The sequence below is a fragment of the Corvus cornix genome, chromosome 2 (genome assembly GCF_000738735.6).
Source record: "Corvus cornix cornix isolate S_Up_H32 chromosome 2, ASM73873v5, whole genome shotgun sequence".
Classification (NCBI taxonomy): Eukaryota; Metazoa; Chordata; class Aves; order Passeriformes; family Corvidae; genus Corvus; species Corvus cornix.
In genome coordinates, this window is record NC_046333.1 from 138396542 (window position 1) to 138421270 (window position 24729).

Here is a 24729-nt window from a genome sequence, read left to right on the forward strand (position 1 = left end):
TTTTTTTTTCCAAAATGAAAAGATGAAGAACCTGGGTTTAGTTTTGGATTAGCAATAGTCTAAGGGCATATACAGTATCACCACTCTAAATCTAATTAACAAATTGTTGTTAATTAAGCTTTCCAAATCCGTTTTTCCCAACATATGGGGGATACTTTTCCATAATTGAACACATCAGTATAATTTAGGGAATATAAATGACAAGCTATAAAAAGAATATGCTCTCAGTCTGCTTCTCTACATGAACAATTATTAAATTAGCATTGTAAATTTTTATGTTTTGTAAACAGATAATGGGAATTTCCATATATAAAGTAATCTTAGTATATCATTTGAATACAGCCAAAGCCTTTTGTAGAACAAAAAATGAAATAATTGTTTCAAGCTCATGAATGAATAATGAAAAGAAAAGTCAAATGCACATTCAGCTATTCAAGTGATTCACAATGTCTGTATGTCCTTGGTGTTACCTCACTAATTATTATAAATTATTATTTAAAATTTATTTTAGCTGACAGCTAGTTCAAAAGATTTCAGTTTAAGAGCCTGAAAAAACTCAATGGCAATCAATTAATATTCTAATACAGGTAATTAACTATGTAGGTGGCAGTATGAATTAACTCAAATTATAAAACACTATTTGCTAAAGCTTAGACTTAAAGACTTTTATTACACCCTGAAGCAGTAAAAATATATTACTTATAAGCAACACTTACAGAAACCAAGACTGATGCTTTTAAAACAATATAATTATCTAATTTTGGATCTTTCCTCATTATAAAATCAAGAGCATTTTATTTGGTCTATGTTATGTTTGGAGGATTTATACTAATATGAAGAAAAGAAGACTCTACTGACTACAATGTGTCTAGCCAACAACTTGTATCACCTGTTGTTCACATGCCTCTGTCTGTCTTACAGAACCTCCATAAAGCTTTATGAGCCAGTTAAGAGATCAAGATTTTACTGGAGACCATAACTGTGATTTATGAGTTTGTATACAACTTATTTTCTGTGAATCAACAGCATATTTAAACCAATAAAACAAACACAAGGATTTGTCATATTGACATGTTTCTTGAGTAGTGTGATGCTGTGTTACCATAAAACTACCAGACTGGAAAGCCACAGAATGTGTAATTTATTTTTCCTATTTAACTGAATTTGATCTTGAAAGAGGTTATTTACTATTTTATTTCTTGTAGTTGTTTTACAACATCTACATAATGCATCTACACTCAGATCAAGAATTGCAGAAGTCAGACTAGCAAAAATATAGTTACTACTGCTAAGTCAACAAAAAACCAAACAGTCATAAACTCTTCTTAAAGGTGCTATATTTGGAGTAAAACCAGAGCCAAAAAGTATTGTGACTACTCAGCTCAGGGTGTTTTATCTCACAGATCAAGATGGAAATTTCTAGGTAAGTGTATCACAGCACATTATTTAGAGACCATGCATACAGTTCTCTGTACAGAAAATCCTCCACAGACAATCCGTGACCAACAGGTGGGGCCAATGCTAATTCCCCCTAGCTCTGTGCTGAATGGCCTGCATGCCATTCACTTTCTGACATCATTAAACTCTCTGAAAGCTTCACCAGTCCTTACTAGTACAACAGTCCATTCCATTCTGTTTCTAAATATATACATTTTTAATACAGTAATGGTTAAATGATAAGGCACACAGACAATGAGGCAAATGAGTCTACAGTGCCCTTCATCTTGATGCTACATGTTTGGAATATTTTAAAAACCATTTTACAGCTGCAATTGGAATATCAACATTATGTCATAGTCACAATTATTATTGTGAGGGGTGTTTTTCAGCAAGACTATATACTCACAAAAAGAAAAGTAACAAAAAGTTGTAATTTCACTTTTCATCATCTTTTTCTGTTTTATCACTTTAGAATTTTGATATTTGACTTACCCTATTGTAGGTGGTTCAGAACCTTCTATTTCCAAATAATCATATTTTTCTTCCATTTGGAAATCTGTAAAGATGAGTGAGATAGTATCACCAGGCTCTGCCACAATTGTCCATGTGCAGTCTGCATTATTATGATATTCATTAGGAAAGTTAGGGCTTGAGATGATTCCACTTGATCCTCTCATAGTTCCTCCACAAGCATCTTCAGCTGTCAAAAAAACCAAACAAATTAAAATCACCCCTTAAAAAATGTACACTTTCTTGCTGAGAATAGAAATTTATGACTGTTTAGGTGAACAATTGCTTAAGACTTTTTAACATGTTTGACTTGGAATGCTGCTCCAAAATTAAGGTGTTAAAAAAATAATTGCTTCAAATTTCAGTTATTTAAAGATTATTATACTTGTGCCAGCACATATTTTTATAATCTACTGTTTATTAATAATTATATATATGGATTAGCATTGTTTCCCTCACTTTACAATAGCATGCAAAAATGACACTATTTCCTCTTTTGCTTTAACCAAAAATGTTTTCATAAATCAAGTTGAGTTCAAACCCTATCATATACAGTCTGACACATAATGTGCAGCAGTCACATTATACTGAGAAAAGAAGCATGAGAATCTTACCCATTATATGCCAATTGTATTATTTTATTTTAGTAAGCATCTAGTGATTAGCTTTATTCTTGAAAAATCATTTTCTCATTTTCAAGCAGCTGATCAGTTTTCAAACCAAAGCCATTCATGAGTGATTTCTTAATGTCAGATGCAAGATGCTATCACAATTAAGATTAATAAGTTTTCATAGATCAAATATTTACAATTTTATCATAGGAATACATTTTTCATGTCATATGAATAACTGTGAAATTATTTGAGCAATTATCACAATGATTTTTTTTTTTTATGGTGACTCTGAAACCAAAAATACTCTATTTTTTAGCATGTGATCTTATGCTGGATAAACCAGGCAAACATTAGATATTCACAAAATCAGTTCTAAAAGAACTTATTCTATGATGAAAAAATTCTAAAATGGCTGATGTTATGGATCTTCTTTATTAATAGTGTATATATGCCTAATAACTCTAAAATTATTTTTGAGGATCTTATATTAAAATTATTTCTGTGAGCTAATAAAATTGATTGGAAATCTAGTGCTTTTTTTTCAAAAATGGAAATACCTTTCAAATAACTTGAATGGAAATACCATATTGCATTACTTATTCAGTTTATTATCCAAATGTTTGAAGCATATTTGAAAAGCAATTCTTGTTTCTGCTCACTTAGAGTGCTAACATGAATAAAACTTGCCCCAGAGTCTGAAAACCCAGTCAATACTGATGAAAAATTAATGATAAGGATGGGAAAAAAAATGCTTTAAGGAGTATAGGATCACAGAACAAAAAGTTTAAAGAATTCTGACACACATATTGGCTCACTTTTAACAGAAAAAAAAAAAAATCATGACTATAGGAAGCCGCCTAATTTCAGCAGTTTAGGAATGTAAAATTATCTCTTAAAAATTCTGCTAAATTATGCCATGCCAGATTAAAAAAAAAAACAAACAAAAAACATATATTAAATTTAATCTCACTCATTAGCCAGAGCACTTTGAATCCAATGAATACAATAAAACTTAGAAATCTCATCACATCACAAGTTCTGGTCCTTTATTGTGAAAGGAATTAAAAATAAAAAGTTTTCATGCATTAAGGACATTCAGAACAATAATTTTAAATTGCTAGTTTACAGTAGCAAATTGTCCTACTGCATTGCAGAATTCATGCTTTTCTTTTCACAAATGAATTACGGAGAAACATATCTTAGTTCCTAGAAACAAAATAAACCATTTACTAAAAATGTTGCTATAGTCTACCAAAACTTAAAAAATATTAGTGCAGCACTGTTTAAAAACACAAACAATGTCAATGAGTGTGCCCTTTATTCTGAGTCACAGCTGCTTAGAGATTTTTGCCAAAGTGTGATTTTGCTACCATCAACAAAATGGACCAAACAAATCCTCATGGCTTTTATTCTGATTCATGTAGCAAATTTGCTACAAATACAATTAATATTATCTACATTTAAGTGTTGCAAGTATAACCAAAAGCATGCTGGATATCATCTTAATGTATTGCATTAGAAGCAACGAGCATTAGAACAATAAATAACAGAATTACACTACTGTGTTCTTATTTTCCTCCACCTACAATATAATCTGCTTGGTTCAAGTCTTGCAATCAGATCCCCATAGGTAAAAGCTCACATCTGGGAGAAGACTGAAAAACATTATGCCCATGCAAATGTTTGATGCCTTAAGTTGAGAAGACAGAGTAAAAAAAGATTTGATCTTCAAGTAAATTGACAAACACTGTTGATAGGACTTCTACCACTAACTTCATAGTGCACAAGACCCTGACAAATAAAAGAAAATGTAGTAATTGTATCTTGTGCAACCTGATTTTAGCACCTGTGTTTCTATCACAATTGGAGCAGCATAATTTCTTCGATGTCAGCTATGAAATGTTGAAAATAGAATAACTGGTGTGGAAACATTTAGGAAGAGTAACAGTGGCTGACTTTCATCAACACGCAACAAGCCCAATAAGGACATGTGAACAAGGAAGAAAGAGAGGAGAGAAAACTTTGCTGTGATTTTCGTATAGATCCACAGTAATCTCTTGCCCTGCCTTTCTGTAACTTTCTGAATTACCTCCAACAAACCACCAAGGTAGGAGTCCTCAAAGACTTTTAAGTGCCTAACCCCCTTTCCCCATAGGAAAAGGCAAGCCCATTCATGGGACTGTCTTTGCTCAAGGACCATGATATACTTGGTGGCTAAAGTGGTAGGATGGGGAAACCCAATGTGTGCCTCAAGGACCTTTAACCTTGGGGGAAAAATAATTTGTGGTGTAAGTTTAATGTTGCAGGGAGCAAAATAGCAGGAATGACATGAAACAATGAAGAGTGAATTTGGGGAAGAGCAAGGACAGTATGGCAGTGACCTGGGTCTGGCCAGTGTTGGTGCCCAGTGATCGAGTGTGCTGCTTCTCCTGTCCTAAGCACCCATCCTGATGAATGGATCCAAAATCATGGTCTATTTTTGAACATCTGGAGGGGTGGATGAAGTCCATGAAACGGTAAAATGATATCTGTTTGTGAAAGGATGGGACATAGTAGTTAATGAGAATATATTTATCTGTTTGTTGGTTATCAAGAGGGTTTAAGGAAGCAGTTTCAGTTGTATGTGTATGTGCTGCATCACTGCAATCAAAATGCAGTAGCTAAACAGTGGTTAAGCACCTAAATGCCTTGAAAGAATTGGGTGCGTCCCCATCCTTTTAGTTTCCAGTTATCAAATATGAAAAAAAAAACATTCACAGGAATTGTAAGAAGACAATGTTTCAGTTAAGACTTGATAGAATCTGACATTGTTCAATTACAAATACATAGCTAATACTGATATTTTTTTAAAACCTACTTTTAAAAGTCATACTCCATACTTTCAAATTAAATTGATTTGGTCATCTACTGGGAAATTTTATCCAATAACAATCTTGCAAATGTGATATGAAGGCATAAATGCAAAAAATACACTTACTGCCAAGATGTCATTTTCCTAACATATTTCTCTGATCTTAACCATATGCTGAAAGGGGAAGACTTTTCAAAGCGATATGCAAGAGGGGACTTGGCATAAAAAAGCTTTTCAAGGTATTATGAATTCAAATTAAGATCTCTGTTTGAATATGCATAAGGGCTCTTGTGCAGAGGGAGTATCACTGATATTATGATGAGTGATGATTATGAAAGTAATGTTTGGGGGTTTGTTTTTTTTTTCTTTTTGTGGGTATAGATTGTTTCTATTTATGTTCAGAGATACAGGCAGCTTTTCTCTCTCTTTTTTTTTCCTTTTACAATCTTATGACTAAATACCCATTAAAAAAAATATTGTGAAATGTGTACATGTGTACAATCTGGTGAAATCTGATTTCACAACATTTTATCTTTTATTTTCTTCCTGGTTTGCTGTTCACTGTTCATTTATTATAATAAATTTTGAAAATATATTTATCTAGTTTTTTCCATTTAATTTTCTGCTTATTCTTGTAGGTTTCAGTGATATTCACAATAATGTTACATAAATATTGAACTGTAAATTTCATTAGAATAGGTGATCAAAGACAGGCAGTATCATCAGTGATTTATAGGACATGCAAATTCATAGATTTCATTGAGAGTTCAATGAGATTGCATGGTAGATCAATCTTTAATCTGGTACACAATGTACCACATCATCTTATCTATCAAGATATTAATAGTGAACTAAACAGTTAAATTTTCTGCACATTCTATATTGCTTTCATAAAAACACCCCAGGTTCAATTTAATTTCTTATTCTGTTTCTTCATTGTCTGTGCTACGGACAAGCAGCAGAATAGAAACTATACAGGCTAAAGTGAAAAACACCTTAAAAAGTTAAACTCAGTTTTAAAATCTGTAGTATTATAGTCTGATTATGAAGCTCACAAATGAGCACAGTAATAGATTCCATATGCGCAAAAATATCTTTAGGAAGCTCCATAGGCAATGCCACCTCCCCCTGCTTCCTCCTTTGCACAAACATTTAGTCCTTTTGTTCCCTGCCCACCTTTCTTGAAGAGTCTGTATATGTCTATCACAGGACTCCAGCAGTGCCAACTGTTTTGCTATGGCTCTGTGATTTTAAAAATGTTGTTGATCTCTGATTGCATGTGAAGTTGCAATTCTTGGGCTTCCCATGCCACATTTGTTTGTGTACAGACACTTGAGAGCTGGTTTTGGTCACCCCACTTCACCAAAAAGAGCGCAAGGAAATCCCTCATCACTATGTTCTGTGTGTACTCTGCCTGATCCTCTGCTCCTCAATAAACATGCAAGGTTTGGTAACCAACCACAAAAGCCCAGTTTAAAGACCTTCCCATTAGGAGAGCAAGATCTTGTCCCGCTACATAAAAACTAGCTCTTCAATTTAGTCTCAATAATATAACGTTCAGAGTCAGAGAATAAAATAATGCATCTATACAGTATAGACAACAGTGTTTGTAGTATAATTCATAGTATATTTATTTTATATAATATTCTGATACATTCTAAAAACTCAAAATATAATGTAAGATAGGTATATAAAGATATAATATCTGAGAAACATTTATATGTTGACTTTTTCTACAAATCTTCAGGAATAAAACAATTGTAGCCTTTCCTCATAATTTATTCACAAGAATAACTTTAAAGATTTCAGAAATTGAAATATAAAGATTGCAAAATATCCATCAACTGAAAATCTTTCAGGATAGCTTTGCAGAAGATTTTTCATCTTTGACTTACATAAAGTTCATCCAGCTTTTGAGTAGAGGGAGATAAAAGAGTTCTTGAGGACAAATGGAAGTCTTATCTTCTATATTGATTTGTAAAACTCACAGATTTTAAATACCAAATAAACCCAGTGATGACTATAAATTGACATGATTCACATCCTCAAATCTCCCACTTTTCACTTTTGTGCTCAGTATACCAGTAAAATTTATACAGATTTGACAGCCAGCAAAAAACAATAAAAAAAATATCAATCAAATAATGCATCTGTAGCTAAAGAGGTGAGGAGCTTAAATGGTGCTTGAGCTTAAGTTAAACGGAATAAATTGCCTTCCCACCTGCCACCTTTGAGACAGAACCACAAAAATTACCTATGCCAGGGGAAAACACTACAATACCCGCACAGCCTGTGCTTGCCTGGAGCCTTGTACTGGGCAGCCTGGGGTAACACCTGAGGGAGGCGGCCGCGCACTGCCCGGGCCCGGCACAGCCCGACCTGCGCCGCGGCTGGGCCGCGCTGAGGCACAGCGGGGCCGGGCGGGCACGGAGGGCAGCACGGCAGGCACAGCGGGGCCGGGCAGGCACAGAGGGCAGCACGGCAGGCACAGCGGGGCCGGGCCGGCACGGAGGGCAGCACGGCAGGCACAGCGGGGCCGGGCAGGCACAGAGGGCAGCACGGCAGGCACAGCGGGGCCGGGCCGGCACGGAGGGCAGCGCCGGAGGACAAGATTAAGTGCGGACACAGCGAAGGATGAAGGACAAACGGAGCCGTGGGCGCTGTCCCCTCGCCGCCGGTCGCTGGCCGGCTGAAGGCGAGGTGCGGCAGGAGCGCGGGGAAGGGACGGATCGAACCCAGGTGAAGGCAGAGGAAATCTCTGTTCTCTACGGGTTTTAAGATTCTGTCTTCTTTTTCTTTTCGCAAATCCTGAATCAGTAACTAAATGTTTATGTTACCTGGCAATAAATTAAAATTCAGTGATATCCTCAGAGCTGCCCCTTTTTTTCCCAAGGAGAAGTCCTGTTGTGGGTGTGATTTAGGCGAGTTGGGCTCTCCTTCACTGATAGGAAAAGAAACTGTTTTCTAGTAAACGGTGCACAGAAGTCTCATTTATTGTTCTTTATTCTATAAAGAAGGAAGGAAACATTTAAACACAAGTAAAATCTTGGCACATAAAGCCAATACTTTGCCTTTTTTACAAAAAAAATCCAAAGGATGTAGCCTCCTGAACTCTTACCTATATGTTTAGTTAAAAATGTACATAGATGAGGGTTTTTTTATTATTTTCTCTTTTAGTAGACCAGGACTTGAAATTGATGGATTAACTCACAAGATTTTTTTAACAAAAATAACCAGTCTGTATATCAGTCAACCATTCCTTTACTGCTGTCTTCCAACAAAAGAATAAATTACTGCTTTTTCTCACATAAAAATGAACTTTGGGAAGGGATTAGTGCTTTTATTGCTTACAAACCAAGGTAATTTAAATTAAAATATTTGGACAGGCCTTGTATGAATATGAGCACAACAGAAGAATTACAAACATTTCTTGATGATCAAACTGTTTCCTGTTGCTTTGTGATACAATAAAGCTTAGAAGTTCTGCAGCATTAAGATATTAATTCAGATTTCATGGTTCCCAAGCCTGATATTTACTGTTTGAGTTGCTGAGGGGCAGAAGGCATAAGAGTAAATTCATTAGAAATGGAATACAGAGGAAAACACAAATTACTTAAATTCATTGCTTCAACAAAGAAAAGGAAAAAAAATACCTAGAATAGATCAGTTCATCAACTTGAAATTCAACCATTCTTTCTTTCTAATTATTTTTAATACCTACAAGGAAGAATGGTTTTTACTAGGGTTTATAAATGTAATTTTATCTTCAAAATTTGTCTTGTCTTTAAACCAAGCATGAAAAATGTGGAAGATGATAAATAACATAATAGTTGAGATTTTAGAAATTACTAGGAGTCTTGTGGATTTTGAGGTTTTTTTGATTTCTCAGGAGAGAAACTACATCAAATATGAGCTTGGCAATAGCTGATTTTTACACCTGGTTTTGCAGTTTGCCTCTGAACCATAAAGGAATTACAATTAAATTGTTGTAATTGAATAAAAAAAAAAGTTTATGCTAATGTATAAAATAATGACAATGTTGTGTTTTAACCCAGCTGACAACTAAGCACCACACAGCCATTCACTCCAAATGAGTAACTAAGTATTCAAAGTGGCACTTGTTTTATCTGTTGATATTTTACTGTACAAAAGAAGTTTGTTTCAGTTTTGTGAAAACCATGAGGTGATATAGTCAGGAAGAAGGCTGAATCCTAACCAGAGCACCCAATGTCATCTGACAGGCACAGAGGATGAGTTAGCACATCCTTTGGGATCAGTTGACACCTCTTAGTTTGAAGGACCTTCTGAGGAGTGTAGCAGGCAGAATGTGAAAGCCACCAAGAAAAAAGCTAGCACAAATGAAGATTATCCTGGGTTAGTGTGACAAGGTTTTGGTATCAGGGGGCTGCAGGAGTGGCCTCTGTGAGAAGTCAGGGGCTGCCCCCATGGAGCCAGTTCCAGGATGCTCCAAGATGGAGCTCCACCACTGACTAAAACAGAGGCAATCAGCAATATTGGTGGTGCCTCTGTGGTAACATGTTTAGGAAGAGGGAAAAATGCTGTGCAACAGCAGAGAGAGGGAGAGCGGGAGAGAGAGAGAGGGAGGCATAAGGAAAATGAGAGATGCAAACCTGAAGCCACCAAGACCGGTGAAGAAGGAGAAGGTACCATAGGCTACAGGTGCAGAAGTTCCCCTGTAGCTGACGAAGAAGGCCATGGTGATGCAGGTTATTTCCTGGGAGCTTATGTTTGCCTGGAGAGGCTGTGGAACTTACAGCCTTGGAAATTTTCAAAAGTGAGCTGCACAAGACCCGGAGAAAATATAACTGCCTTTAAAGTCAGACTTGAGAGGTGTGTTGGATTTGATAACCTCCTACAGTCCCAAAATAAGTTCTCCTATCATTTCTGTGATAGCATAGAGATAGAAAGGAAAAATAACAGCCAAGCAAATTGAAAAACAAAAACAGTGAAGAACTTGTATTGTTTGAATTCACTCACTATTTTTTAAATTTCCCTGCACATAATCTAGGAGAACACCTAGAACAAGATCAGGGGAAAAAAGAATAGTTCCTTTATTTTATTTTCAACTCTCTTGACCTGATTAAAAGTTGTACTTTTTTTTTTCCTCAGAACAGGTGCACTAATTTTAAGATTTCACCATTCAATGGAGAAAGGATTGCAATGCATACATCTTCAGTCATTTTTATCTTAGCTTTAAAAATGTTGGAATGAGACCACTTCAGTGTCTAAACCATCAAGCAAGCAACTAATACTAATTTTCTTTATTACATTCAGTATAGGACTTTAGAGGCATAAGAGGCTATAATAACTTTCATTGTCTAGTCCTTTGAACCTTCTGGCCTAACGGCAACTGGATTACAAGGAGCATGCAGCTTAAAATAATTTACTTTTATGAACTGAAGAAAAACACAAATGTTCATCAAAATTTCTTCCTAAAATGTGCAATTCCATATGCTCATTTTTGTAAAACCACTAAACATCAGGGTGTATTCTTACCAAGCATTATACAAAACAAGAAGCACAATTTCTGTGGCATATTTGTGATCTCTTTATTCCTGTAATGTTACATTTCTACAAGAATTTTTGTTTTATTGCAGCACAAAATGCCTAAATGATGACAAAATTTTTCCAAGATTTTAAAGTCAAGATTTCTGTAGTTGCTTAATTATGCAGAGACCTTAAAATTCAGCACTCCTGAATGTGAACTGTGACTACTGCTTCACCAGAAGAGAGGAGCAGGACTTAACCTCTTCTGAAGACATTTTCTCAGCCAATTTATGACTGCTTTGGCAGCTCTGTTACCTTATTTGCCAAAATTTATCAAACTTAATTTAAGTCTGCCTGCATTTGAAAAGTTCACAGAGATGTTCAAATTTGGAAAACTAAAATCAGAACTGGAAGGAAAAGATTTTTACACCACTGAAGCATTTAGAAATAGGAGTTTCAGTGTTCTGCTTGAGTGATGAACAAAGTTTTTCAAGTAGAAGTTGAATATATCTCCTTCACTTTAGCCAGTAACACTCTCATAGACAAACTGATAAAGTATGGGGTAGATGATGAGTCTGTGATGTGTGTTGAAAAGTGGCTGAAGAGCCAGGCAGTGAAATGCGTGAAAGGTGGTGAAATACAAGAAGCAACATAAAGTCCAGATAGAGACCAGTTCCCTCACACCTGGAGTACTGTGCCCAGTGATGGCTTCCCAGTATGAGACATGGACAGAGGGAGTCCCACAAAGAGTCACAAATTATTCAGGGGCTGGAGCTGCAGACATACCAGTGAATCTAAGGGAGTGCATGTTCAGCCTGGGGTAAAGAAGGTTCAAGAGGAATCATTAGTGCTCATAAATACTTGACAGGGAAGATGGAGATAGGCTCTTCTGAATGGTACCAAGAAAAATAATGAGAAAATTTGGCAGAAATTGAAATAGAAGAAAAACAGTTAAACATGCTTTTTTTCCTACTGTAAGGTTGATTGAACATTCAAACATATTCAGGGAGGCTGTGGGGTGTCTATCCTGCAGATACTCAAAACTCAACTGGACATGGCTCTGATCACCCCACTCCAGGTGGCCTTGGTTTGAGTGGAGGGACTTGAACTTGATTATATTCAGAGGTGCCATCCAGTTTCAGATACTGTCTGTTTCTGTGATTCTGGGAATATTGTGCCCTCTCCTAGGTCAAAAACTGAATACAGTGCAGACTGTGGAAAGCCATGGAAACCAGGATACTGTAAACACAAATTGAGTGTAATGAGCATTGACAGTAGCCACAGACCAACAATGGTCAGAACAATACCAGAAAATAACGGAAAGGTGCATAACGTGTGTCATTGTGAACTGACCTGATTTCCTACAAAGATCCTTGTCTGTAGAGATCTGCTGGAAATGTTTTAATACAGCCATACAAAATCACACAGAAGTAAAGTGCCCACAGTAGAACTGCACTGTATTAAAGCTCAGCCACTGCATGAACACCAGCACTGAGAGTGGCTGGAACGAGCATTGACTCCCTGGATGTAACTGACGTCAGATCTAGAGGGCTGATCATGGTATACCTCAGTGTGAGTCAGGTAAAAGCTACACCCTGACACATCTATTTCCTCTGATCTTCTACTTAAAAGACTGAGCTCTGGCAAGTACATCTTTTGGTATTCCTTTCCCCCATGACAAATTGCACAGTGAATACATACACATACACATACACATACACATACACATACACATACACATACACATGCATATATTTTATATCTGTGCTTTTTGTCCCTTTGACGTTAATCAAAAAAGTTATACATAACAGTTCTTTTTAAAAGCCTTTCCTTTGGAGCCATTGAGGCCTACAATATACATCCTTCTTATTTCACACATCATTGAGTCAACAGGTAGTCATGGCATCTTCAGAGCCATTCTGGTTTATGATAGAAATCCAAAGCATTAAAAATATGTGTCAGAATTCATTATAGATTTTTTCCTGGAAGATTGCAATGAATGTCTAATAGTCAACTGAAAATCTCAGGCTGGTGTCTATTTTGTTACTTCAGATTAAGAAGGTGATTGGATCATGGTTCAAATGTTCATCTTTTATTTTCATTAGCTTGCTATCAGCTACTGAAAATTTCGAAGATTCAATTGCCAGGACTTAAACTTATACCAAACTTGTAATACTGACCGTGTGAAAAAAACAGTGATAGCAGAATTGAGCTAATCATAAATAAAAAATAACAAACATCTTTCTAGTGCTGTTTCCAAATAAGGATGTTGCAATATGTTTATTGATATTAAGAGTCATAGCACTCTGTATGACTACAGCTGTTACAGACACTTCCTAAAACAAAACAGAGCTGATGACAGACCTTGTAGTAGACCACCTTGCTGAAATCAGAATTCTGAATTCTGAAAAAGTTTCTGTTTATTGCCATATTCATCCTTTATTTCCCTATTCATCCTCTAGCAGGATATAGAATCAAACAATTGTTTAGGTTGGAAGGGGTTTTAATCATCATCTAGTTGCAACCCCTCTACCACTGGCAGGGACACCTTCAAAATACAAGACATGGAGCTATTTTGTTTTATAGATTCTTGTGAAGTACACTCTATCTTATTAAGTTTAAAACCTTTTCAGGGTATTAAAAAAGCTGAGTACATATTGTTGCTGTCAAATTGCTGTCCTGATAAAGATATTAAAATCAGTATCCTGATATTATTTGTGATAAATATTTATTGGTAGCATGTTGAAAATGAAATATCATATTACAAAGGAATCATGTTATCGAAGTGCCTAGATGAAATAAATATCAAAAGGGAATCAGTATGGACATCTTATCTCAATGTAACCAACTTCATATTCTGATTCCTGTAGCTTGAGGTGAGATCTATTAGTTGCATAAATTAAAGTGCATTAATCAAGATATAATTAATATTTGCTTACCTTGACCCCCAAAATAAATGCACTGAAACAGTGTAGCCAATGTAACAGCATAACCAGTAGTACATAAGCATTTTTGTGTTGTTGTGTTGCCAGAGAGACACAATACACAAAGGGTTTTGAGAAGTATGGGAATGATTCACCAAAGGGACATGGATGTTTGCAGCTGCTCATAGGAGACATCCATGTAAAAAATTTGTAAGGTAAGATAAGCACCAGTAACTACTAACTACTGTCCTGCCCATTATATGAGAATGACTGTCAAGGTTATGTTTTCAAGACCCAACACCCTGATATATGCATGTGGACATATTTATATATATTCAGTTGTAACACTTCTCATCCAATACGCGGTAGATCACATTATTTATGAAATATTTATGAAGATGGTGGGATGGTGTGTGTACTGATGGATAGGATTGCAATTCCATCTGGACCAATAGCACTACACAGGATTTACTAAAGCAATATTTTTACTCAGTAAAGGAATGTATTTAGAAATACATGAGGAAAAAACCTGAGTTCAGCAGACTAAATTTCTATCAAAAGAATTTTAAAAGATTAATTCTAAAATGAATTGGGTTTTAATGTCATGCTGACAACAACGCAAATACCATTTATGTGTCTGGGCACCTTCGGTGAAAGAACATCAAAGAAAATCAACAAGAAAATACAAATTGGCTGAAGAACATCATGCAATTAATTGGCTGCCGAAGTGTTTGCATCAAGTGACAATTCTGAAAGCACACAATGTAATTATACAGTAATTGCATAACATGCTGTTTTCATCATGATGACAGCGTAACAGAATCAAAGAAAAACACATTCCTTACATTACAGCATAGACTACCTGAAAGTTAAATAATTCAACAACAACATAAATTATTGTCATATAAATTAAACATTATGCTTAGGAGAACACAGCACATATGATTCTTGTATAGCAAAATGCAAAAGAAGCCCCAGACTGCACTGTTGAAACTTGATGCTGAATTGACCAAGAATTTCAGTTTGACTTCTCTCTCCAGCACCTCTTGAATGTATAGCTGAGCTTTTAGCATATTTAGCAGTAGTGACACATTTTGAAAAACACTGCTAAAATTTTCCTGAAAATAGGCAACTGTATAGATGTAAATTACTAATCCCATTGCAGAATTCACACACTGGAGGGCAAATACAGTCATACTATTAGACAATGAAAATTCACAGAAGGGAAATCACTAGAAAGCCAATATTTTTGTTACAGACAACCACCACCACAGAAAATAAAGATTTTTACCTTGTTTTTCTTTTATTTTGGTTGTTTTTGAAGGACTAGATAAGAGCCTGAATATAGCTAAGTAGCTTTCTTACTTTAGATTTTAAATGTTGAAAAAAACCTTGATAGTTTTGACTCTATTAATTACTTTTTTTTTATATTCTAAACTGGAGGTTTTTTTATAAGTGGTTGTATTTCTCTGCATTTACCATAACCTCAGCTAAATGAGGGTGAATCATAGAATCATAGAGTGGTTGGGTTTGAAGAGACCTTAAAGATAATCTAGTTCCAACCCTCCTGCCATGAGCAGGGACACCTTCCACTAGACCAAGTTGCTCAGGGCCCCATCCGACCTGGGCTTGAATACCTCCAGGGATGGGACATCCACAACGACTCTGGGCAACATGTTCCAGTGCCTCACCACCCTCACAGTAAAGAATTTCTTCCTAATATCTAATCTAAACCTATCCTCCTTCATCTTAATGCCATCTCCTATTGTCCTACCACTACACTCCCTTGTGGAAAGTCTCTCTCTAGCTTTCTTTTAGTAGTCTCCCTTTAGATACTGAGGTCCTACAAAAATTACTACTATTTTTGAACCCATGTTCTATTTACTGCCTACCCTTCTCTCTAATGCAGAAATTCCCTATACTTCTGCAGAAATGATTAAAAATTAAGATCAGAGAGTTATGCTTTTAAAATATTAAAACTTGAACAAAATCAAAAGTACAGTTCTCAGCCTGTGATATACAATTTCAAAAATATTGCTAAAGGAAATTACCTCAAAAATATCACAGGGCTACAGATACATATAGAAGGTCACTTCATTATAGTGTTTATATAAATATATATTTACGTATTTATTAATAAAAATATGTTTTTATAATATGTATAAATAATGTACTCAATACTAATATCTTTATGAATACTATTTAAAGTAAACATATGAAAAATGCATAAGTTTTTTTTAGCAAATACATAATATTCATTAAAAATGCAGCAGATTTATGAAGTTTATCTTTTGGATTTTTTTTACTTTCTTTTTGAGAAAATGCTATGCTATAATGAATGAATTTTTCCCTTGCCTCTTTGATGCAATTAGATTACTTGCCATTCAGTCTGCTAATTTGTGGTCGAGATAATATTCATGTTTGTCTTCCTGACATAGCAAAAATCTTTATCTCATTTCAGCAAAGGGAAATGTACCATTTTTGGCAGAACACAGTACAGTGGTTATTGATAAATGAAGAGCAGCAGCCTCTAAATATGATCATATGTTGACAAAAATAGGAAAAAGAGAAAATAAAATACAGACTAGTTCATATTCAAAAATTTGGTTGTTTTTTTCTCACAACTGATTCATATGCATTCAAGGAAACATACAACTTGTTGTTGCCCTGGAAAAATTGGTTTCCAGTTGTATATATTTATATCCTTTTGTGCACCCTCTCCATTCCCCCAGCTTTGACCTTCTCATTTAGTCCTTTAACAATACCCTATAATCACTGTATTTTTCTTACTTATATTTTGTCTTCTGTCCCATCTTTGAATTGTGGTGATTTTTTTTCCATTAACAGTTTCAAAATTGCCTGCTCCTTTTCTCAGAATTGTCTTGCCTGCTGTATCTTGTCTTCTCTCATGCTTCTTCTTTTTCATAGTCTGGTACTTAGAGATACGTTTTTCCAGCAATTTCTTTCACTTTGCATTTGCAGGATCCACTTAACATATGGAACTGGAAATCTCACCTAAGTATTCATATATATATGCACTAGACTTCTATATTTGAGTTAGTCACCTTAGGGTCTTTCATAATCATTTATGAGAAACAGACACTTTTACAGTGCAACAAATAAAAGTCCAGTATGAGTGTAAAGGGCTTTAATGACAAGGTTTTGGAACCAGGTGGGCTACAGGGGTGGCTTCTGTGAGAAGCTGCTGGAATTTCCCCCATATCTGACAGAGCCAATGCCTGCTGGCTCTAAGAGGGACCCACAGCTGGCCAAGGACATGCCCATCAGTGAAAGCGATAGCACCTCTGGGATAATGTATTCAAGAAAGGCATAAAAACTGCAATTTTAGCTGGACAGAAGTATGAGACCATGAGGGAAATGGCCCTGCCCACACCAAGGTAGTGAAAAAGGAGGGGGACAAAGTGCTTCAGACACACCAGCAGAGCTCTCCTGCAGTCTGTGGTGAAGATCATGGACAGGGAGGCTGTACCTCATGGAGGTCCACGATGGAGCAGATATCCACCTGCAGCCTCTGGAGAGCCTCGTACGGGAGCATGTAGATGCACCTGAAGGAGACTTGGCCCCATGGGAACGCTGTACTGAAGTAGGCTCCTGGAAGAACCTGTGGCCCCATAGGGACAGAGAGAAGCCCACACTAGAGCAGGTTTTCTGTTAGGACTCGTGACCCCATGGGATATCCCACACTGGAGCAGACTGTTTCTGAAGCACATGGAAGAGACCCATGGTGGAGGAGTTCATGAAGAAGTGCAGCCTGTGTGAATGACTCAGTCTGGAGAAGTTTTTTTAGGACTCTCTCCCATGGGAAGGACCTCATCCTGGAGCAGAAAAAGTCTGAGGAGTCCTACCCATGAGGAGGAAGGAATAGCAGAGACAATGTGTGATGAACTGGCGTCGACCCCCATTCTGTGTCCCTGCACTGTTTTGATGGAGGAGGTAGAGAAAATCATGAGTAAAGTTAGGCCTGGGAAGAAGGGAGGGGGGGAGGGAAAGTGCTTTAATATTTGATTTTTCTCATTATCCTGCTCAGATTTTATTGGTAATAAACTAATTTCCCCAAGTCAAGTCTGTTTTGCCAGTGACAGTAATCCTGGGTGATGTCTCCCTGTTCTTACCTGGATCCATAAGCTTTTTGTCAGATTTCCTCTCACCTGCCCATCTGAGGAGGGGGAGTAATAGAGCATCTTGGTGAGCACCTGGCATCCAGCCAGGGTCAGCCCACCACAACAGGAAAAACAAAAGCATACTAGACTGAGTCAAGTAGAAGGTTGCCACAGTGATTTGGGAGCTGGAGCATATGACTAGAGGAGAAACTGAAAAAAAAGGGTATGTTCAGGTTGGAGAAAAGAAGATTTATGGAGCACCTTACTGTTGTCTTCAACTACCAAATGGGAAAGTACTGAGAACATGGAGACAGTTTCTTCTAAAAGGTAAATAGCGAAAGGACAAGAGAGAATGAACATAAACTGAAACGAGAAATTCAGATTCAATGTAAGGAAAAAGAAATTTTCCATGATTGAAGTCAGACACTGGAACGGGGCCCAGGAGACAGTGTCTAGAGACAGTAGAGTTTCATCTTGGAAGATACTGAAAGTAGATATGGGCCCAAGCAAATTATTGTAGTTGACCTTGCTGTGGACAGAAGGTCTCCTGAGGCCCCTTCCAACCAATCTACATGTATCACAAATCTATTATTTCTTTTGGTAGAGACCATAAGATGGACCATAAGTGTTTTATTCTTTGTTGCGGCCTTAAAAATATAGAAATATAGTGAATATGTAGACTTCTATATTAAAGATGCTTGGAGGAATCTCTCTCATCCTGTCTATTCCAAATCCAGCTAAACACCATTCTGCTTTGTAACTTCACTTCAGTTGATGGTACAGGAGGATGTTTAACTCTTTGGTCATCTAACAGTATTCCTAAATACTAAAAATTTGCAAACTGCCATAAAATTAATTAAAAATATTATGTGGTATTAATGTGAATTAGTCATATAATATGAAAATGACTTATCATAAGAAAGGGACATATGAGAAAAGGGAAAAAAAAACCAAACCAGTCTTACTTAAGCTCTATTTTTCAAAAATCCCAGAACAGAACATGATGGTTCTATTAGTAAGATAACACAGTTTCATTTCCATTACAAAGATAGATTTAACAACGTATTTAGTGCCTTCCTGTTGAATGAATCTTTCATTAAAATCTTTTCTCAGCTAAATATTGTATTTTTGCAAGTATGATTTCTCTGCAGTTGTCGGTAAACATCTCAATTGCATACGCAGTTCGGAGCCCAGAAGAAATGCTAGAATGCAAACATTTCAGTCCAAGAAAGAAACTCCACACTCTGAGTGTTAGTATTCTTTAAGAACTATGGAAATTCAGGTACAGAGTAGGCAAGTTAGTAGGCTGATGTAAGTCACATGCCCATGCCACATTCTTCTTGCTTTTCTTTTTTTCTTTTTTGTTCAAGCTACTAGAAAAAATGAGTGTGACAGAAAAATAGCAGTCTAGGTCACATTTCTCATTCACTCTCAGTAAACAAATAGTCATATCCCGTTAATGTAAAACTGCCTAAAATTAGGACAGCACCTCAAGATCCACAGAATTTCACAGCTTATTATAGAAAAGAATATATTCCATTTAATGAGGGGATTAAATTCTTTCATTTATTGCATGATTTGAAATGAAATGCTTATGCACAACACAAACTACCTCAAAAAAGATGAAAGGGGACAAACCAGAGAAAGACAGGACTTTTTGGAGTCTTTAACAGTGTTCTTGTTTCCATGGAAACCCTGTCAGTGTGCTGGATAGAATCCTCTAGAGAACTGGTGATCACATAATGTTTCCTAATTGTTTGGCAAAAACTTGTTTTATTTTTCAAGTACAGATCTTCACTTAATACCACACTTATATTGACAAAGACACAGGATAAATTTCATAAAAAGAAGAACAATATAACATGAAACTACCCTACACAGAAGGACAAGATAATGTTGCTGGTTGACTTACTGCAACTGTACTGTTTCACATTTTAAATATATAAAAATATATTTAAATATATTAAAAAAATAAGAAATTAAGTAATTGAGATAGAAAACGATCCAATTTTAAAGAAGCAATAGAATATAAATGTTCCAAGTGACCCTATAAAAAACCTTATATTGAAATCTATTCAAGCTGAATTGCACCCAGCCATCTGACACATTTGGTATCAAGACAATCTATGCAAAGAGTATAGCTTTCTTTTTATAGAAACTCAGTGAGAATACTCTCATTCATCTATCTGAATATTTAGTAGAAGAAATAATCTGCATATACACATATGCATGTACAAAATTTTAGATTTTCTTCCTGTATGAAAAACACCCCATCATAAACACTGAACCTAAAATCGCTGTCAGTGGATTTGAGTCCTGAAAAACAGCATACACCAACTCTCCAGACACTTACAAATAGATATCTGAGCCCTATGCCTTGAGAGAGGGCTGTCCTGAGTTTCTTTCTTTATTTATTTCTTTGGGATAGCCTGTGTATCAGTCTTATTCTTAGATGGACTTTCATACTTGTCCTCATTAGCCAGCTCTGCAAAACAGTCTTTACATGCTCCTCAGCTTAAGAGTCTGCATAAGGCTTCAGTTTGCATAGGCCTCTTTTGCTTGTCAAATATTTGTTCACATTAAATACTGTCAAAACACTGTCCATTGTTTTCACAGTTTTTATTTAATCTATAGTCACAAAATAAATTTCACCTAGGTGTGCAGCCTCTGGGCACCTGGACTGTTATGAGACCTTGAAAATTATGTGTTGACTGTTTACCTACCGGCTAGAAGTGTCTGTGGCTTAATCAGTTCATTTATCTTCATTTGCTATTTGGATTTGCTTTAGATTTTGATACAAAGCTGGAATGGTAGTTTAACAACATGAAATCTTTGGAAGTAGCTATGACAAATGTTATAATTAGACATGAACAGTTTATCTCCAGAACTCCCTAAATAAACAGATGACAGGGAGAGGAACAAATGCATTTTTGTCCCAGAATTCCATGTTCTTTCCTAAATGTACAAGTTATATGACAGACATCATTAACTTAGTGAAGTGTCATAGGTTAGCAAGCATAGTCCCGGAAGGGACGTCCTTGCTAAGGGGTGCTTACAGTTTCCTCTGGGAACTGATAGAACCTATCAGCTGGCCAGTTTGAATATGGACAATTCTCTAAACCACTTAAAGTTGTGATCACCTCTGTGATCCACATTTAAGAATAGGCACACTTCCCCTCCAAGCTCTCTCTCGTTTCCGGTGCTGGCACAGGTGGCTGCAGGCCCCGAGTGGGGCCCAGTGGGCCCGGCCAGGCCCTGCTTGGGCCAGGCTGGGCCGGGCCACGGCCATCCTGAAGCCATGGACCTGTTCCAGCCATGGAACCCCCCCCACTGCCTTGCCGTGGGCAGCCGGAGCGGCCCGGCTCTCCCCCCTCTCCACTGCGATAAGAAAAATTCAACATTCCAGCTGCAAAGCTGCAAGGCTGAGGTGAGATTAACCCTTTTTATTGCTGTGAAGAGCTGAAAACCTGAGGGAAGAGAGAGAGGAGATGCTTAAAGCTGAAATTCTGTTGTGAAGCTATGATATATCAGAGTATCCTGTTGTAATTTCATGAAGATATGGGGGGTGGAGTGTTCAACTCGTGAGCAAAAGCACCTGCGCTGAGATAGGCAGATGCTGACGCAGCTGTAATTTCATGAGAAGTTTGGACAGGGAGAGATGAACCAGATGAGGACTTTTGCTCCGAACGGGAAAGGAGAAAACCTCAGTCCCTAGAGATGCTCCCAGAGATAGTCCTAAAGATGAAGATGAGGAAGACCCTTTGCTCCCAGGGAAGGAGAAGGGCCTCTGTTTTTGTTTCTGAACGGCTCAACCTTAAAATTGTACCCCAAAAATCTTCAAGAGTGGACCCTCGAAAGCAGTTGTGGGAAAAGCTGCAAGTCGGGGGAAAGGACTCACACGCAGGCAGAGAGACTCCTCTTCCTGAATGGACTGAACAATATTTGGAAGTGGGCGGCTGTCTCGTTGTGATAATGTTTTCATAGCATGAGCAAGAAGAGACTTCTCTTTCTAAATGGACTGAACAAGGTTATTATGGAAGTGGTAAACAGACTGAACATCTTAAGGGTTGTCTTTGAACATTGTCAGTGGGAGAAGGGAGGAAGGTGGGGGGAGGAGGAGAGTTCTGAAGGTGGTATAATTTTTTTTTCTTCTTTTAGGTCTGTTAATAAACTTCTTTATATTCTTTCAAGTTTGGTGCCTGCTTTGCATTTCTCCTAATTCTTATCTCACAGCAGATAAACAGTAATGAGTATTTTGGACCAAACCACTACATGAAGTTTCTTTGTTTGTAGGATCTTAATGCTTATATTTATATCTTCACATTTTACATATTTTTCTATAAATGTGTGTAATATTTATCCACTAACTGAAAGCTTTTACCTAACAGAGATAGCTGATCAGTGTCCAGAAATAAATGTGTTCTCTTAGAGTGCTAGAATTGCTGATAAATTTCAAGCTATTTTTCAAGTCTATCTAAATATTGATGGCAAAGCTCTTTGCTAGCAGCCTCTTGATTTGGACCATAGATCTTTCAGACTGTTATGCAAATGATTGTACAAAAATTAAGAAAAAAGTCTGATCTTTAGAAAGATTGTAAGAGTGAAATACTGGGGATGATGGAAAAGGGAGCTGTTAGTGTAATTAGTTGTACACATTTAGCAAATCTCTTAATTGGACCTTCTGTGTACTACCCTAGCCAGATAATGGCTGAAATGCAGCAGAATCTGCTAAGCCTGCCAACTCCTATGCTGACATTGTGCAGATTATTCATTAATTTATTCTTGGACTAGAGGGCTACAAAATCAGTATTGTCTGTAAACCACTTCCAGAGTGCTGGCACAAAGCGGATAATATGCAGCATTAGAATTTATGTCTGAGAGAAAATTATTTGGCTAATAGCAAGATCATTATAACATCCTTGTTCAAAATGGCAGGTAGTCTTACAAACAGCAGGGTAGACATGATACACAAACAAATATAATCCAAAGATAATTGAAATTAGAGTGGTTGTAAGGCTATATGGCACAGCACAAAACAAACAGAATCAACATGCAGTGGCAGGCTTAGCACTTCATGATACACGACACATTTTTCTGGCTCTTCCCTGCCCACATGAACCCTTGGTCAAGCAATTTACCTAAGGCTCTAGGTGGTGAGCAGAGGTAGCATTCATAATGAAGAAATAAGGTATATAAACAAAAATGTGCTATCACAGACTGAGGAAGATACTGCAAAATCAGATTACCCTGTAGCTTTTCCAGTAAACTGAGCCTGGAAAAACTGTAATTTCCCTCACTGGCCAAACTTAGAAATTATATCTGGAGTCTTTAAGAACTAGATTACTGCTGTTGAAGAAATACTGTTTGTAAAGCAACATTAGCTTATAATTAAAGCAATTTCTTGCATTTCTTGTGGATACTTCCAGAGTCGAGAGACAGACATTTGATAGAATGAATGCTTGAAAACTACACTTCTGAAAGATAGATTTGTGTGCAGAATGCATATCATCCTGGATTGACATACATTTTTCCAGAATCATCTTAGGAGCTCTGTAAAAGGTAGGATGGAAAAAGGGACCATGGATCCAGTATACAAAATTAATATAGATTTGTACTAAAAGGAAAGTCAGGTAGTAGGCTTCCTAGAGGAAGTCTTTGTTTATTAAAATAGCATATATATTTACCCTTCCCAGAAGCACAATATCTCTTTTGTAGCATAATCCTTTGAATCCCTTGGTCTTGCTCACTTCCTCTGTTTTTTTTTTTTTTTTTTTTTTTGCTCCTTACCATCACAATTCACTTCACTGTAACTTGGGGAAGTGGCTGGAAAGGTTCCTGGTGGAAAAGGACCTGGGGGCATTGGTTGGACAGCAGCTGAACATGATCCAGCAGTGAGCCTAGGTGGCCAAGAAGGTCAATGGCATTCTGGCCTGTATCAGCGATTGTGTGGTCAGCAGGACCAGGGCAGTGATTGTACCTCTGCACTCAGCACTGGTAAGGCCACACCTCGAATCCTGTGTTAAGTTCTGGGCCTCTCACTACAATAAAGACATTGAGAGGATGGAGTATGTCCAGAGGAGGGCTGGAGAAGGGACTGGAGCTGGTGAAGGTACTGGAGCACAAGTCTGATGAGGAGCAGCTGAGAGAGCTGTTTAGCCTGGAGAAAAGGAAGTTGTAGTGAGGTGGCTGGTGGTTTCTTCTCCCAGGTAACAAGAGATAGGACAAGACAAAGTTTTCTCAAGTTGCACCAGAGGAGGTTAAGATTGGCTATTAGGAAAAATTTCTTCATGTGAGTTGTCGTCAGGCTTTGGAACAAGCTTCCCAGGGAGGTGGTAGAGGGACAAAGACAGCAAGGCTTTACAACACCCAGACACTGATAGAAGTTTCTTGCACGATAGTTTAGGAGGATACATCTCTGCACCAAATACTGTGTCAATGCCTTGAGGCGAAGAAAAAGATATTCTGAATAATCTCTCCTTACCCTCTCAACACATCTATGTTATATAGAAATTTCACCCTATGCTGTTTTTAACTGATATGTAGCTGCAGGTTTTTGCATTTTGATAATGTCCTGGTAGCTTATGTACTATTTAAAATATATTTGGTAAATAATAATGCAGAAAGAATCAACAGTCAAAACTAAAGGCAATCAGAAGGAACCTCAGCATGGCAAGAACATGAATATTCCCTTACATAGCTATATGACTGCTTTAAGGAGACTGTCGCAATTCAGAGAAGAAGTCAGATACCATGTTTGGCAC

General features: G+C 37.0%; 1 protein-coding gene across 3 annotated transcripts in view; it reads right to left on the minus strand.

Moving 5' to 3' along the window:
• The window catches only part of CSMD3 (CUB and Sushi multiple domains 3), a 613513-nt gene that overhangs the window by 419911 nt on the left and 168873 nt on the right, over positions 1–24729 (minus strand). For all 3 annotated transcript variants that reach the window (XM_010404839.4, XM_010404843.4, XM_010404841.4), the window contains exon 5: positions 1933–2140. In XM_010404839.4, coding sequence (XP_010403141.2) covers positions 1933–2140 — 208 coding nt within the window. The remainder of the gene's footprint in view (positions 1–1932; positions 2141–24729) is intronic.